The sequence below is a fragment of the Vanellus vanellus genome (assembly GCF_965231255.1).
Source record: "Vanellus vanellus genome assembly, chromosome: 4".
Classification (NCBI taxonomy): Eukaryota; Metazoa; Chordata; class Aves; order Charadriiformes; family Charadriidae; genus Vanellus; species Vanellus vanellus.
The window spans coordinates 61586-79310 of record NC_138909.1 but is presented as its reverse complement, the minus strand read 5'-3'; the positions used below and the strand labels follow the sequence as shown (position 1 = coordinate 79310).

Sequence of the window (17725 nt, the reverse complement as noted above, 5' to 3'; positions counted from 1 at the left end):
AATAATTTCTTTCTCTGTGCTTCTCTCGATTACTTAAAAAAAAAAAATAGGGGCAGAGGGACACACAATCTTTTTGTTTGTTTGTTTGCACTGCAGAGTCCGTATTTATGTTTGTGAGAATCTTTTTATGGTACACGATAGTGATTTTTATTTTCCCAATATGCTGAAGGCACCCAGGCTTATGGCGAGCAGATGGAAGTCTGGTTGGTGAGTCAGTCGGCCTTCAGGAGGACGCCCGGGGGTTTGCGTTTCAGCCCCGTCGACTTCAAGACAGGGCAGCTCGCTGAACGCCCGGGGGGGGTACGCCGAGGAGGGTAATGTGTCTCAGATGTAAGATGCTGTGAACGTTAAGAAGTGTGCCATGTCCTTCTTGACTTTTCTTTTCCCCTGTCATCCAGCATACACCTCTCTTCTCCTCCGTGAAATTTTCCTCATTTTCCTCATCTTTAGTTTTGCCTTAATTTTTTTCCCAGTTTTCTTGTTCTCTGCCTTTCCTTCACTCCCCCTGCCTCCTCTTCCCCTCTCCCTCACAGAGAGCTCACAAAACTGGACGTTCCTCTGGGAAGCCTCGTAACCGTTCCTTGTGTCTGCGTTTTTCTCAGGAACGAGAATCTCCGGCGGTCGAAGTTGCGGTGGGGTGGCAGCGGCACAGCTCTCTCCCGGGGGTGCTGCGGTGTCGTTTCGGCAGCGGTGGGAGCACAGCCCTCCCCGGTTTCGGAGCTCACAGCTCGCACCGCGGTGGCCGCCCGGTGCGGCTCTCGTTCTCCCCTTTTATCCCGGGTTTAGCGGCGGAGTGGCGGGGAGTTCCCCTGCTTGCCCCAGTGAGCCCATTCAGCGCGATCCGAGTCCCGCGGCCCCAGTAAATTCCTCTGGTGCTTTTCCAGGGGCTGAAGTATGAGACCAATTTAAGGAAATAATGTAATGCGGTGCAACAGTAAAGATACTGTACATCTGCACGTGATGACAACTTAACTGCAGGTACTCAATGGGTCCCACAGGTTCTTTTTATTACGTCTCTGAAAATGACCACAAGCTAGGAAAGCGACTTAATTCCTTTCACTGAGAGGGCGGGTTTGGAGGGTATGTTTTTCCTCTGCTATGAGCTTTAAATAGGCTCTCCCTCCCTCCCCCCGCCGGCCCCCTTCCTTGATGAACGCCTGGAGAGTGTGGATTTGGAATGACATTCCAGGCTGATCTAGTAACGAGGTTTGGACGCGAAAGCCGCGCGCCTCGAGCCAAGCTGGAGTGGCGGCTGCGCCAGAAACGCGTCGTTTGAGTGCTCTGTCCGGGCAGTGCACCTGCGCCGACATGCCGGAGCCGCCGCGGAACCCGTCCCGCGGTCCTGCTTCTCATTACACCCCCGGATCAGAACCTTCTCGGTAACGACACGGTACGTGGCCGGCGCTGGTGTACCCTGAGGTTTGCGGGATACCGATGCGGCGCTTTCCAGGAGGTTCAAAAGCTGGGATAAACATTTGGAGATAGGGATTTATGGCCTTCTGCGCACAGGCAGATCGCACATGTTGTAACCACACTGGATATATTTCCTGAAGAACAGCAGGAGAAGGGGTGGGAGAGGCACGGGCGAGCGTTGAAGGTGGGGAAGGAAAGGTGATTCTTCTCTTATTGATGCTCTTCAGAGCTAACGGTACCGTTCAAAGCACTTATTGCAGTTGGTGAGGTAAGGAGAGATGCTTTTTTATTTGCAGTGGAACATTTAAATTAGTTCTCACATCGTATAATCCCACATATATCATATAATGGTACAACATCTAAACCCAGCCTTTTCAGCCCGGCGCTGATACAAAAGTCAGAATTTCACATCATCTGACACTTAATGAAAACCCCACAGCCGATTAATCAGACCTCTCGCATCTGCGAAAATAAACAAGGAAATAGAACATGTTTTGATAAAGGAAGCCCTGTTATTTGTTTACATAGTGCTACGCTGAGCAGGGATAAAGAAGAGGAGTGCAAGTTCTGATCTAGAAATTCCTGTGCGGCTTCGGAGCCCCTGGTGTGGGCAGCAGGGACAGGGTGGGAGCGTGGAGCTGCCGCGGGAGGGGGTTTGCCCGGGGGCTGCGGTTTTGCCACAGCCTATTGCCGTATGTCTGATCGATGGGTGGTGACAGGCTTCCCTCTTTAATTCTACGGTAATTTTCCACGATGTTTACATTTCCACTTAAACGCTGATACATGCCCGCAAATACCTTCTGACGGTACGTTTCTTGCAAAATTATAACTTCACATAAAAAAAAATGGAGTATAACATGACTTGTGTTGTGTTCTGTATTTGTGAAATTGTCTTGAAGAAGATGGATGACACGTTTTAAAATGAATTTCCAGGAGGCGGGTGTTGTGCTAGCATACAGCTCTAGTTGGATGCATAGGAACTGGTAAGTTTTCTCAACTTTTGGTTGAGAATATTGCTTTTTCTTGTTGTTGGACGTAGCAGTATTCTGTTCTATATACAACACATATATCATATTTCCAGTACTCTGAAACATTCAACTACATGAAGCAGATGTGGAAAAACAATGATTACATCAGTCATAAATCATAAGATTTGAGAATCCAGCTCAAAACATTAGGGAGGGGAACAACTTATCTATGTTTTTTAATTTAAAACTGCTAGAAAGTTATTAATCTGCCATAAGTCAAATTTTCCCATTGTTGAACCATTGTGCTATTCCAGTGTTTTGGGAAGCAATTAATCTTTGTGTTTTTCTTGTGTACGCCCCACATATACTGTCTTCAAAGAGAGATGTTTCTCAAAGACTCTTTTTGTAATTGTTTTGCTGAGTTCTGGTCTCTGTCTTTTGTCCATGGCAGTTTGTAAGGTTGCTGCCCGCCAGGCGGACGTTCCTCATCACTGTCCCGTTTTTGCTTTTCCCCATGTCGCTTCATCCCTTTCTACGTGAGATGACAACTGTTGCATTTTCTTGCAGTCTTGCAACTGCTGTTACCTACACGTTAGTTAAAATCAGAATAATCTTGCTGTAGCTCTCCAGGAACTTTAAGCAGAAAAGGTTGATGGATGTAAGCTAGAAAAAACCAGCTTCTAAGTTGTAGCGCGCTGAGGAGTCTGCTGCAGTTGTCCTTCGTCTGCAGTATGCAGTAATATCCTCTTCAATATGCGGATGTGAAGACAAACAGGGAGAGCCATTTTTGTTAAAAAGCGTATTGCTGATTTGGTTTGTTCTTTTTAGGGCTACAGATTATGCAGTCGTTGAAACTGCAGTGTCAGACATGCACTGTCTGTTTATCTGATTCTTCAAATCTTACAGAAAGGTGTAACATTCACGTTGTCAGCTGTTTATCTAAACAGTCTTTTTTGGAAGAGTTGTGGTAACTGCACCCCCAGTAGTCCTACGTATCAACTTATCTTGTTTTGACCAGATTCTGTCATTCTGCATAAGGACACGTACTTTGTTTGCTTCCTGGGATTCAGATAACCTCAGGTGGTCGGCAGCTGAAGTGAGTACCAATTACCATGGCCAACTCGCTCCCTCCACGACACTTTATTGGTATCCTCCCTTCGTCACATCAGATCCACGATCTGTCTCCTCACCCACAAGACCCAGTGAATGCTTTCAAACCACTTGCCATATCCTCACCTACGCAAGGCTCCGCAGCCACATGTAGCTCCTCCTCCTTCCTTCCTTCCTTCCCCCTCCTCCTTCCTTCCTTCCTTCCCCCTCCTCCTTCCTCCTCTTCCTGTCCACTGTTAACATGTGCCGCCTCTGCCTGGAATGGTTTTCCTGACCCAAGCACGTGCAGAGCTTTCGGCGCACTGCGTAGTGCTGCTTGTTGTATTCAATGTGTTTCGTGTAGTTTGAGGAACCGGGGCCTCTGTCCTTTTTATCCCTCTGGATTTCAAAGAGGTTCTGGTTATAGACTGTTTCTCATTTTAACGTGCGAGTAGATGACAGAGTTTGACTATCTAGTTATACATGTGCGTGTCTCGTGTGCATGAGCTTTGCAGTCAGATTACAAGCTATGAATCTGTTGTAGAGAAGAGATAAGGAATGCGAATACTCTGTATGCCGTTTGGCTTCATTAACATCACAGCTCTGCCACCTCGTTTGGATCGAAATAGAAGAGTTGCCCGCCTGATGCACTGTCATCTTTGCTCTGTTGTTCATTGTGCATTTAGATTAGATACGTGTCTCCCATATCGATATTATGTTTGTGATTTGAAAGCATTAAAAAAACCAGTGTTTTCAACAGTTATGTTGATTTGAGCCATTCAAGCTGTATATTGCTCTGTGTCACAGCAGTAGTTGAAATGTGCGTAGTAATGGGTTATATCAGTTTTTTAGCAGCAAGAATAGGCACTGCCTTTTCCTGTACCAAACAGAAGACAGTAACGGATCACACCAAGGCTGGTGTGTGCAAAATGCGGTGCCTGGAGTTAAACCTACTGTTTCCTAAGTTACTAAGCTACTTTATTTTTAAATCTTGTTTTTACACTAATAGCTGTTAGTAATTCCCCCCAGACTTAGCACTCTCCTGGGTGTTCCAGTCCCACCAAATCCTAGAAAAACGCATCTTTTTCTTAACTAGTTTTGGCAAGCTGCAAACTGCAAAGCCCATGTTCCAGCAGTTTTTACGTTCTGAACCCAGACTTTGTAATGCAGAGGTTTTCTGAGGACGTGTTTTACAACAGCCCTTCGGATCCAGTAAGCTTAGGAGTGACCCTGCCAAAGACTTTTTTCCTCAAGACAGAGAAATGCTTTCCCAAAAAGCTGGTATTTTGTGCCAGTTGAAGAGAAGTTAAGTTGCTCAAGGTGGAAACTCCTGCTGCGTTCTAATCTCTCCCGTTCCTGTGTATTTAAAAGCTTGAGGTCACTGTGATACAGACAAAATCCTGAGTGTATTGCAGAAAGGGGGGGGAGGGGGCAGGAGGCAGCTGTAGAGCAATATTTTGAAAATATGCCTAAATATTTAATATTTGTCTTCTGAATGTTTGTGTAGTTGGCAAAGTTTGGAGGATATGCAACAGCTTGCAGAGAAGAGCAAGGCAGGCTGCGTCCCCACCTCCGTGGTCCTGAGGTTCCCCCAGTAGTTTCATGGTCCTCTAGATGGAGGCGTGAGGGGAACCGAGCTCTTCGCAGGAGCTAAGATCTTCCAGTCCCGGTGGGAAAGACGCATCTGCATGTCCCTGGGTCGCTTGGCAATTGCAGCCGTACTCGTTCCGCAGGCGGGTTGCTCCGAGGATTCCCTCAGTGCCCGAGCCCTCAGGATTTCAAAGGATTTTGCATTAGTGAGGTCTGGGAATGAGGAAGGAATCCTTTCCAAGCCTCGAAGGTTGGCTGTCTCCCCTGGCTTTACCTCACACCACTAAAGTAAAATACTAGGAAAAACAAGTATTCTTTTTTTTGTAAAAGTAGTATTTTTCATCAGTTTAGCTGATAATTAGAAGCTTTATAGGTGAATTCTTTCTGGACTCAGCTCTTAGCCTAAGGAGACTGCGGTTGGAAAGGAAGGAGACCCTTTGAAAGAAACCACAGGAAGACAGAGATACACGCATACCTTAAGCATGCTTTGAATGCATGCCTTCAGAAAAATCCATCACTTCATCTCAGATGTTTAATCAAACTTTGATCAAGAGGTTAATTTATTCACGGATGTTAACCTCGCTTCTTTCAGGAGCGAAGACGTTGGAGAAGCTGGCCCAGCTCCACAAACGCACGTATCCAAATCGATATGCAACAATACTTGAGCATTTCCATCACTAGCTCGCCTCCCTGTCTGGTTTGCCATGTGGTTCCTCCAGGTCTTCCTGCTCATAGTGTCTTCTCACGACCCTGATAACAACAATGCACCCACCTAAGCATTGTTGTCAGCGCACATCTGAAGGTCATGTTTTCAGGAGTGTTAGGGGTGTAGGCAGGTGCCCAGGGGGATTTCGAAAAACCCGTGGAAGCTCCCCGCCGTGCACCCCGCCTACTCGGAGAAACCGTCGGGCTTTGGAAGCGAGCCCTGGCGCTTCCCTGCGTCGTTGGCACCTGCGGCGATTAGCTGAATGATAGCGCGGGGCTGCAGCTGCTCATCATGCCCCGGCTTTTCGTTAATGGCAGAGGAAAGCTAATGACTGAACCTATGGGACAACCCGACAAATGCTCTGCTGCGGTGCCTTTCTTCGTTTCTAGGTCAGCCTTTGCTGGAAATTCCCCTCAGGTAATCAGATAATAAATCTTTCCCTAAGATTTGATTCATTTCTGAGGAAGATTCAGCGATGTTTTCTCCCACCTCACTGCTGATCGTTATATACTTCTTTGTCTGCCGTGGTGAGGAGCTGGTTTCAGTAAATCCCTAGTGAATGAACTGGAGGTCTCCTGTTCTCCAGGGACCCTCGTTGAGAACCTCAGCTGGCCGCACCGCTTGGTGTGGAATGGGGACAGAGTCACCTACTTCTCTAAACGGTGCTTGCTTTGTTTGGTTGGTTTTGGTTTGGTTTAACGCCCGAGGCCTGGCTAGGAGGGAAACTTTTATGACTGAGATTTTTATTTTTATAGGGTCGGTTTTTTGGCTCTTGCCTGAAGACGCTTTGAAAAGAAAAAAAGGCAATTAGTTGATTAGATGACTACTGTTGCAATCATCGTGTACTGGTATGCAAAAGAACAGGGACTCTGGTTTTGTACGTTGATCTATCGGCTATATGCAACTTCCAACAGGCCTTCAGTGATTATTAATTGCACAATATGTATAAGCTATTCATCCTGTTGTTCCTTCAACAATTACATGCCTCTCTTTTATCTTCTTTGTTGTAGCTTCAAGATAAAACTTTTTCTTTTCGTTGGCTGTAAATCCTAATGTGTTGGGTGGTTTTATTCTTTAAAGGTGGAGAGAACTAATAAGATAATACACTCTGAGTGATTACTGCACAACCTCTGGAGCCTGACAGTAGTTTCATAATTCCTTGGGATCGGGCCTATAACCTCGAGGACTTTAATTTATTTTCCTTTTGTTGCTTTTATTCCTTCCCTTTTTCTTATTAGCCTTAGCCTTCATCCTGCAATGCAAAAGGTGCACCCAGCCGAAGTTCAAACAATGCTGGGAGTACCCAGCAGATTACGCAAAAACCGCCTTGGCTTCGAGAAACATTCCTCAGTGCAGCAGCACCCAGGGTGTCTACCACCGCCCGCCGAAAGAAAAACCCAACGGGCCTGCGGGTTGGAGCCTGTGGGCTACAGCCGGCGCCGCCAGTGGCCATGGTGAGCTGTGGAAGGGTTGGAGGGGTCTGGAGGGAATGATGCTGCCGCCCCCCGTGCCGTTCCTCGCTGCTGGCAGCGAGGGACATGTGGCGTCACACTGGGATGCAAAGTGAGTAGAAGCCGCCGTGGCGGTGGTGAAGGGAAGGATGACAGCGGTCCTCCGTCCGGCGGCGCCGGGACTGCCATGGTATGCAGAGCTGGGAAGCGGGAGGGAATTCAGGAGATGGAGCAACTCAGCTAATGGTTTCACTCTCACTTCATGTTGTCTGTCTGATAAAAGATGCGTTTTGTTGTGTACCTGTGTGCGCAGAAGCACGTAGCGGTGTGCAGCAGGGGAAGGTGAGTTGTGTGCACTCCAGCATACAGCAGCAGCCCCGTCTCTGGAGATACGGTTTCAATAGATGCAGCAACATTTACCCCAGACAGTTCTGACGGAGTTTGCGGAAACTGCACCGTTTCCGAATTCTGTAACCGCCTGAATTACACCGGTCATCCCGGACAGGCAGTAACTCTGTGATGATGCTTTGCAGAAGGATTTTGTGGGTTATCTTAGCTATTTTTGAAAACCAGGTAGCAATTCTCTTGTTTAGTTTCCCATTTGTAGTTCTCAGTCCAAACTCCAGAAAAGAAAGGAGATCTTTTGCGCTCAACGGAACGTTCAGTCAACGATACACTACAGTGTGTTGTTGACATCTGTACCTTCCTGTCCCAGAAGCAAAGGGAGTGTCCATTCTTTCCCTGCTGATTCTTTAAATGTTTCTTTGCACTTGTTAAGGTCCCACAGAGAACTGTTCTGTCTGGAGGTGAGGAGAGTTTGGGAAGAAGGGAGAATCCTAAACTTCGGAAATGAAAAGGGCACCTTAATGTAGCAGTTAAGGGTTTGGTGATTTTAATGACACGCTCCTGCAGGAGCAAACTTGAGGCACACACCTAGATTGTGGAGATTGAAATATGTGGCCCAGTTGAAGTCCTTTGGCTTTGGTGGATGGTGAAGTGCAATGACATAACGGGATGATGAGACGGGAGAGCGGGCAGCTGGTGAGAGAGCACAGAGGTGCGTAAGGTGATCATCTGGGTCCCATTGCTGCCTGTAGAATACTCGGGTGAGGGTGTGCGTGCAGATAGAGTAGATGTTTCATGTGCTCATTGTGTTACACGTATTTGAAATCATCTTTGATTCGTAGATAATTCATGAACAGAAGAAAACTTATCTGATGAGTAAGCGCTGTGCAACAAATTGTGCAAAAGCTCTGTGTGTGTGTGAAACGGAGGAAGAAAATTTAACTCTTGGATGCTGGTAGACAGACCAACAAGATGGACTACACAGCAGCTGTTAATGGACACAGGCAGGAGAGGTGTGCGCTTGGCAGTAGCTGAGAACACAGATAGAACTGGTTTTTTCCAATATAAAAATGACTATTTTATACGAAGATTAGGGTTCTTGTTATCCTGTCAAGAAAAAAGGCTGAAAAACAGAATCACAGGATGATAGGATCTTTTGGCTGTGGGAATTGTAACTTTCTTGTGTAACAGAATTGCTTTCCAAGTCCTTTTTGTGTTGCTTCTGTTCTGACCGATAAATACGCCAGGCCGCCATAAACTCGAAATGCAACACCTGGTTAATGCTTCAGGAGGAGAGCTTTGGACGTCCACCATCCGTGAGGCACTTCCAGCCTACGTCATAGGACTGAGATCTGTGTTACACTCCTGTCCAGTCTCCCTCTGTTTCCCAGTCAGCGTGGCTGTACAGTTCAGTGAAGCTGGTAGCTGGCGTACCTCATGTTTATCTTCACCTCCTTCCAGTGCGGTGCCTTTGGTGGTGTGCCCACGAGCCCGTGAGAGCTGGTGTAGGGGCTGGCTGAGCCGGCATATGGTTTCACGCCAGGTCAGTGGAAGCTGCAGGTGCTCGCTGTTTTTGCGTATCGCGCTCCTTTTTCCTCCTTGATATAGGGAAAAATGGGCAATCTTCGATGCAGATCCCAGGTGGGAGGTGGAGCAGCCACGTGGCTTGGGGGGTTATCAGAAGGAGAGGGGAGGATCAAAGGGTTATGGTGCCGAGAGGAGCTCTGCAAGCACTTTGATCTCAGAGTTGCTCCGGCGTGCTGATGATGATGTCAAATGAAAGTCAGCCTCCATGCCCCACTGGACGTTTCCCTGCTCTCACTGTGTGTAGCCTTCATCCTTGGGCTTTGTGTCTGGTCGCCCTGCATGTCCTCACAGCCCTGGTGGTGTGGGGTCAGGTCTCAGCCCTCCCGCGGAGCATTAAGTTCATCACCCGATGGAATCACCGGTGGATGGGAATCAGCATGGATGTGCTCCTTTCAGCGGTGGTCTTGATGAGTGAAGCAAGGGAGAAGGTAAAAATAATTTGCTTTTGAAGCCATACAAAAAAGGGGGATTCAACAGCTCAGGGAGCTGTTTTCAAACTCTTTGCTACTCGTAAGCCTCCTCGCCATGGGGCGGTTGTGCCAGTGACTACCAGTGGAGCTTTAGCTCTTGTCCTGAGCTTGCTGAACACGCTGGGAGAGCAGCATCCCTCCCGCGACCAGCAGCAGCGTGGCCACGGTTCTCGGTGGGACGAACATCAGGGTTTGCACTGCCGCTGGGGACGATGCGGAGGACGGGATGGGCTCGGGGACTGCTGTCAGAAGGTGTGGAGCTGGACGCAGCGCGCTGCTGCCCGAGCGGTCCAGGTGCGAGCAGGAGGGAGAAGCTGCATCTCTGCCAGGTTCGGACACAGTGTTGGTCCCCAAAACCGGCCTTGCAGCGGTGTCGTGCCATTGCTGACCCCGATGGTGACAGGACCGTTCCCAAGTTCAGTAATGAGATGCAGTGAGCTACGCATTCACTTAAATGGCATAAATGAGGCCAAATCGGTCTTAAAGGTGATTTCTGGCTGCGGCGCCCAACATCCTCCCAGCGTGCCAGTTCTGCACGGCGAAGCTCAACCACGGGTTAGAGGTCCCCATTACCAGTGGTGCCGGCGGTGTGAAGAGGAGGTGTCAGATGCCGTGGTAGTTCCTGCGTTGTACCTGCGAGAGCAGCGGGCAGAGCGGTGCTTCTCCACTGCCTCCAGCAGCCCAGGGCGCCAACGGGTCCTCCGCGCAGATGTGCGTTTCTACCAAAGTTACACAAGAGTTTGTTGGAGTTACTCTGATTTACAACCAGTTTGTGACAATTTAGCACGGGTAAGCAGGGAAAAATCACCGAAATAGCTACTGTGCGCTGTAGCTGTGGACAAATCAAACTGCCTCAATTTTCCACAGTACTGTCACGTATCTCACCCTACCTTCGCAATCATTTGATAAATGCCATTATTTCACTCAAAGCCCCAACAAGATAAAAGAAGAGGAGTAAAACTCAGCATCTTTGAATTTCTTAGGTGGAAAAAGTAGCTCGTTCTAGTTCAACCGGAGGTCCGTGACATGTGTCGTATTACAAAATAGCAGTTGGCGTAGAGTCAGGCATATGTGCTGTATTCCACAGTGTCGCGTCCCACCGAGGCGTTGACCTCGTTTGCACCAGAACGCTGTGGAAGGACTGGCGGGCCAAATCCCATCCAAGTATGCTGCTGCTTTGTCAAATTTGGCAGGCGCATGCAGAATGCCAGTTTCCCCCCATTAGAACGATTACCAGCGCACTCCTACCGGAGGGCAGAGAGGAAAGAGAATGTCGGTTTAAAGGAGCTGCAGCTTCTTCTCATTCCCGGCTCTCGTCTCCTTTGTTGTCCCGCATCCCCCTGTCTCCCTTGTCTGCACCCTTCTGCCGCTGCCCGACTAAAGCACGCTGGTCTGTAAATTACCGGGGGGGGAACTGAAGCCAGATCGTTTGCATCGCAAATTCATGGAACCACAAACTGAAAAAAGCTGTTGAGCCATCATTGTTTATAATTAGTTTTTGACTGAAGTCCCAGTCTGCTATAGGGAATGGTTTTATCTTTGTGTACGCGTGGGTGGGAAGAGAAAAGTAGAGAAGCTGAATCAAGGAACCGATCCTTATCCCGAGGGGGAGAGAGAATAGGGTAGTGTAATCTAACCCCATGGGATCAAAGGTGGGGCCAACACAGACATAAACACCTTTACGCTGTGTTCTGTCTCCCCGATTTCCCTGATCTAAATAGTAAATAGTAAGTTGGGACAACAAAGCCCTTAACCCTGCAGATGCGCAGCACCACCTCTGCGCTCGGTCGGGCAGTGACTGGCCCTCCGTTGGTCCGGAGGCTGACGCGTGCTCCCGTCTGCCCCGCACTGATGCACCGCGGCGTTTCAGCTCTGTGAGAGGTTCTTCCATCTCTGCTCATTTCCCACCGTGGAATAAGGGGGAAAAGGGGTATGATCGCACGCTACTGAGGCGTCAAAATCCCGTTTGTACCCGTGCCGAGGGTTTGCCTCTTGGAAGAGGGTCGTCCACCTCCCTGAACGCGAGCAGCCGCAGGGCTCCAACCCACGCACCCCATCTCCTGGCGGGAGCTGGCAACCGGGACTCTTCGCTGCTCTGCCGTCGCCCCACGTATCCAAGGGGAAAAAATCTCCAATGTGTTTTTCTGCCCGGGCTCTCCCCGCCATGGATGAGCTGTAATAAAGGCTGCCCTACACCTCGCAAGAATGTCAAGTGGTTTCATGCCTGTTGACAAAAGGACCCAGGGATTTTTGGATGAAAGAGATTCTGTAAGCACCATGTGGTTTGATGCGCTGCCATCTTGGTACCCAAAGGATAACTTCAAGGATACAAAAAAAAACAACCCTGTATTCAGTCTCCGCTGTTCTGGGAGGGCATCCGCCTGCCTGCAGAATGAAAATCTGCTCAGACCAGAATTAGCTAATGAATGAAAAAATAATAAAAAAAAAAAACGCCTCACGTATTTTAGTCTGTATCCCTAAACACAGTGTGCTACTCACTGTATACCACTGCACCAGCAAGTCATGGTTTTAAAAAAAAAAAAAAAAAAAAATTTAAAAAAACAAACACCCCAAGATGCATTCTTCTTGCAGCTGGACTATGAGGAATAAGTATCTCGTACTCCACATACTTAAGTGCTGTGTTGAAAACTGTTACCTTTCTTCCAAAACACATGGTAATCAAACAAAATAATAGTAGAAAAAATCTACACTGAAATCTATTTCTTTTGCATTTGGTCATGTTCACCTGACTGCATGTTTTCATCTCAGGATAATTTAAATTCTTGAAGCCGCGTGGAATTCTGCTAACAAAAATGAGTTTGATGAGATTGGGATTATAGCAACTCCTACATAGCACTTAGTGCTGAATTTTAGTGTAGTTATTTGTTCTAGAGGAGGAAATACGGATGCGATGGGGTTCCCTGGGCCCCAATTTCCAGCCCCCCGCTTCTTGCAGCAGCCTCACGGTGGCACGCGCTGGTGGCAGTGAGCAAGTTTCATCTAGCAGTAGCTGTCGGGGGGGGGAGACTGCTCCGGAGAAGGTCTCTCCAACCCTTTGGTCCTCTGGTCAAAGTGTTCTTCTGACCTCCTGCCTCTTCAGGTAGTACTGGGCATATCTCCCACGTCGCTTTGCCAGTGGATTTGGGGGTTATGTCTCACATCTAAGCACGTGATGGAAACTCATTTTTCACGGCATGAAAGAGTCGGTAACAAAAGTGTTTGCGCCCGACACTGGTTTCCCAGCAGAAAGGCACTCTGAGCTCCCATCTTTGCTGGTTTAAATGGGGAAGTATGGTAGGAGTGGGGCTGGAAACTTGGCAAAACGCAGGAAGTTATTCTCCGCCGGCTAATTGACTATTTCCACCTTCAGATGTTTAATTTCTTTTTAATGAATGTGGGGAAATCTTTCAGAGAGACGTATATCCTCCCTCCTCTCCCCCTGCCCCCACGCAGAGATAACGTAGGGCAATTCCTTCCTAATCTGGTAGTGGTTTTCCAGAAGAAACAATCTCTATTTGTGCAATTGGACTTCTTAACCAAGTTGTGTCCTGGGGGACAGGGAAAAGCTGTGTGGTGGAAATAAGGTAACCAAGTAGAGAGTTAAAAGAATCTGTGTATTTAATTTGTATATACGTTTGTGCATATTCTTATTCCTAGATTTAAACAGCGAAGGAAAAAATCTTCTGTCTACCACTTAATGTTAAATTCTATAGAAGACAAATTATTGTGACCGATTAGGATATCAAAGCAAAGCAGTTATGACTACTACTAAGTTGAATGAATTGTGTCCACCCACCTTACGCTCATTTTCCGCAGGCGACTGAGCGTCAGGCTGCACGGAGTTCGAGGGCAGCTTCTGCCGGCGCCAACTCGCTGGCTCAGGGATGTAACTTTGTGCTGAGCACACATTTTTACGTTACTGGGCTGTAATCCTCGGCTGTCGACTTGAGTGGCAAATCACCCACTGATTTCGGTGATGCCAGGGTGAATTCTGTAATGGCGCTGTAAATTCAGCTCCACGTCGCTAGGCGTTGCTCCATCCCTACCAGGATGTGAAAAGGTTTGGTGTACGTAACAGCCAGGCGTGTTGCTTTGCACTCTGTCACAGTGAGGAAGAAACCAAGGCACTTGAACAAACAGAACCATGTATCTGGTTGGAATGGAGTATCCTTGCAGAAGGTGGGAAAAGCAAAAGGAATTTTCTAAATTTCTTGAATCCTCCTTACGCACAGAATGATTTCCTGACTTCCCCCCATACCTCCGCCTTTTGCAAGAAAATACGCTCATGGCATCAGCAGCAGAAATGCCATGTGCTGCGTCGCTGACCAGATGGGTATCCCCGTGAGGTACGCGTGGCAGCACCGTTGCACCGCGCGGTTCGCAGGTACACCCCAGCCGAAAAGTTCTCTAAAGAAGTACTGACAATGAGGGCGCAGGTGAGAGCCTCTTCTCTGGATGATGGCAACTACGAAGCCCAGAAGGGCTGAGCTCGAGTGATAAAAAGTTGGAGAAGTCAAAAAGCAAAAGTGTGAGAAGGCTCAGGGAGTTCCATCACCTCTGGCCTGGGAGAAGGACGGATGAACTGCTGTGTGCAGTTGGTATTTGGCTGATTCCTTGTCACTTTTGTGCAGCGCTGGAGGTTTGGGAAAGGAGTGAGCACCCTCAGCCTGGTGGAAGAGTTTGCTCCAGAATTAACCCCCGGCTGACACCTACGGCTCTGTGGGGAGATGGAGTTCAGCCCCTCGCGCCGCATCTGCCCCGCAGGGAGCCTTCCGAAAACTCCTTGTAACCAGAATTACATTAAAAACAAAAGAAAGGAAAAACGGTAAGGCAGTGAGATCCTAAGGGGAAACCGTCAGTTGCCACATCTGGTTTGCACATCTGTGGTGGTCCGGGAAGCACTTTCAGGTGGTCTCCAGAGCTGTTTCCGTCACAGCAGTAGTTCTGCAGCACTGCCACTTCCCGCTCGTTACAGCCAGGGCTCCGAGTCTTTCGGGAACAACAGTCCGGGACGGACGAGGAGGCAGCTGGGGGCCTCAGCGCTGGTTTGCCAGAGATCAGGTGTGTAGGGCCATGTCTGGACAGGTTCTCTCATATTTAGTAGACTTCTGCTCCTCAGTGAATCTGTCCATCTTTCAGAGGGGCCGTTGTGGAATTGGGAACTACTCGGCGCGAATAAGGAGGTCAGAATCTGCCCTTTAGGCTGGAAGAATGACATCCATTAAAAGTACGGAATTTCTGTTTCGCATTTTCACAGCTTTTACAACTGGGATAGAAATGTCAGCACTTCACATTCCAGCCCAAATTACCAAGTGATTGCAGAAAATGCCTGTGGACTACTCTTCAAGAACAAAAGTGATAGGAAAATAATAAATGTGGATCCTAAGGTAAATGCCTTTTTCTTTTTTTTTTTTTTTTTTTCCCCCCAATATTCTGAATTGCCTTTATGCGATGGAGTTTGCTAAATTGTTGAGTCCGATTGCAAACAGCGCCTTTATCAATGCACAGCTAATATTTCAGGCTTACTCAGACATGCTGTTCCCCTTGTTAACGCAGCTGCTCTGCTCCCCGTCAGGATAAACTTCCCCTACCTCGTTCATGACCGAGTGTGTCTCGGCCATTCCCTCGTGAGGACAAAAATCAGCGGTTGGAACCGACTGGTGACACAGGAAGGTTTCCCCCGCAGGATTTCTCTTCCACCCGGTCCCTTCCCTCGCCCTTGTCCCTCACAAACAGAACGAGGAACAGTTGCCGTCGCTGCCGGGACAGGATGTGGCCGTGTCCCGTGCCCTGACCCACCAAGAAGGAGGGGCATCAGGATGAGGAGGGAAGCGGGACGGAGTGCAAGAGGTGAGGACTGAAGCGTGGGAGTGTGTAAGCAGGTACATCTGGTGTGGAAAGACACTGTGTTTTTACTCCCGAGGACGACACGTGTGCCTCTGGCTAAAAGGAAAAATTGCCAAAATTGTTGGCGACACATCCTGGGGCTGGTGGTCCCCGTGTTCATCTCCTCTTAAAAATCAAATCTCCGTTAAGAAACATGCCTGCGGGTGGATAAAAATAAATAAATGTTGGATAAAAATAAGTAAATGTTAGGCTACTTTGAAACAAAAGCTGCAACTTTCAGGAACTGTAACATCCCAAATTCTGGCAGGGCCTGCTGAACACGAGCAAATGCAGAAAGCAGAATCAGTTCCTGTGTCCAAAGAGTTTGGCCATCTTCTACCCCGGCACTTCTGCAGTGCTGAACGGAAACCGCCAGAATTCCTTTCCCGACCGCACACAACCTTTATTCTTTCTCCTTAATACAAAAGATTTGAGAAGTCCTAAGGAAAGCAGTCCCATTAAGGTCATTTAGTTCTTGTAGCAGATGGAGATTGTCGCTGGCACGAGGGTCAGACTTGGGTGTTAAACCCTGTCCCTCACAAAAGAGAGATTTGAATTTAGATATACCTTCTTGTGGAGAGCTGTGTTTGTCCAGCACACGGGAAATGCTTCAGAAGGGTTCACAATTGAGTAAAACGAAGGAAAAATACGTGTGCCTCAGCAAGGGTATAAACTGGATGAGAATTGTGGATTCTATGTCTCATACATGATTAACAGCACAAACGTATGCGTTGCTTTCACCTAAAAATGGCTCTAATCGTATTACTGCTGAAGTTGATTGGTCTCTATCATTTATTTACCCAGCAGTTGGATCCAAACAAAGCAAATGCTCGAGCGGTACCCGGACATTCCATTTTCAGCCATAGTTGGAAGCTGATTAAATTGCCAGGGGTATTTTATCTTTCATGTTGAGAGCCGAATGGGTAATAACATGATAGGCAGCTTCCCTCTGTCAGAAACCAACTGTGTTCCTCCAGTGCCAACCACACTTCTTTAAACTTTACAGCTGAAGTCCTTGGACTATAGATTGGATGTGACAAACACACCCAGGCTTCGGTTTACTCTCAAAACCAACATGAACTAAGCTGGGCAATAATTTGTTTGGGTTTCTACAGAACTGATCTAGGATGATGGTTTCTTTGATGTGCTTCCCATGAAAGATGGTCGCATATGAATAGTAACAGTACAAAATATCAAATTATATGCGTTTCAAAATAAGTGCATTGGTTTGTTAGAAATTCCAAAACGCATACCTAAAAATGTGTTGGGTTGCATTGAAAGCGGGCTACCAGTCCGACTTCCTGCAGCTGCAGAACATCTGTGACAAATAACCAGCTCTTCAGCATCTACGGGAAAGACCCTCGCGTGCCTAGAGCCGAAGTAAGATGCGTTTGCGCGTGTACGTTGTGTCCCCCGACAGGTTGCAGGGTGCGGGGCTGTGAGTGCCCGTGACATCTATCTGGCTTTGGCTTTTCCATGACACTCGCTGATGGAGAACGAGGTTTTGAGGAGCGCTTGCTATGGGCCGAACTGAGATCAGCACGAGGTCTCTCTCATGGGGTTCAGCTTGAACAGACTTAGTATGAGATACCTTATCTTCTCACAGGGGTCTCCTCTTTGACCAGTCGATGGTCTGCTTGTTCCTGGTTGTATTTAGCTGAAAGAACTCTATCGCTGTCTTTGCATCTGCTAAAAGCATCGCAGGAGAAAGGAACAGCCTGGTGCCAGGACATTAGTCTTCACTGAGAAAGCCCCCCCGTCAGAGCTAGTTTCATTTATCGAACTTTACATTCCCAGAGAAGAGGAGGAGAATTCATTATATTAACAACCATGTCTTTTCTCTCTTTCTGTGTTTCAGGCCGACCCCGGAGACAACACAACACGGACGCCTGTTGAAACAGATCTCTATCTCCATGTTGTTATCTATGACCACATGGTCAGAAGAGGGACCTAAGGTCCATTAGTGTAGCTCTTCTCCCAGTGATGTGTTTAGCTGTTCTAAAGTCATCTGGAAGAAAAATAAACAGTTGAAAGATCTTTACCTTGTGTTGAGGGGTAGGAAGGGGGGGGTTTCTACTGGTTTAGAGTTGGTTTGTGCCTCGCTCCTTGAGGAAGGTGGAAGGAAGAGCCCGTACTGGCTGTAGCTGTCTGCTTACTGGGGAACTGGAAAACGGCACCGAGCTAAGCAGCAGAAGGAACAACCCGGAAACAAAAGTGGTA

The 17725-nt window shown here is 47.9% G+C and overlaps 1 protein-coding gene across 1 annotated transcript in view; it reads left to right on the top strand.

Moving 5' to 3' along the window:
• The window catches only part of CFAP299 (cilia and flagella associated protein 299), a gene marked incomplete at both ends in the record, with an annotated part of 197648 nt that extends 180189 nt beyond the window's left edge, over positions 1-17459 (top strand). The window contains 2 exons of the mRNA XM_082482428.1: positions 14877-15006; positions 17364-17459. Of these exons, the coding sequence (XP_082338554.1) occupies positions 14877-15006; positions 17364-17459 (226 nt within the window). The remainder of the gene's footprint in view (positions 1-14876; positions 15007-17363) is intronic.
• Positions 17460-17725: the final 266 nt, after the last annotated feature.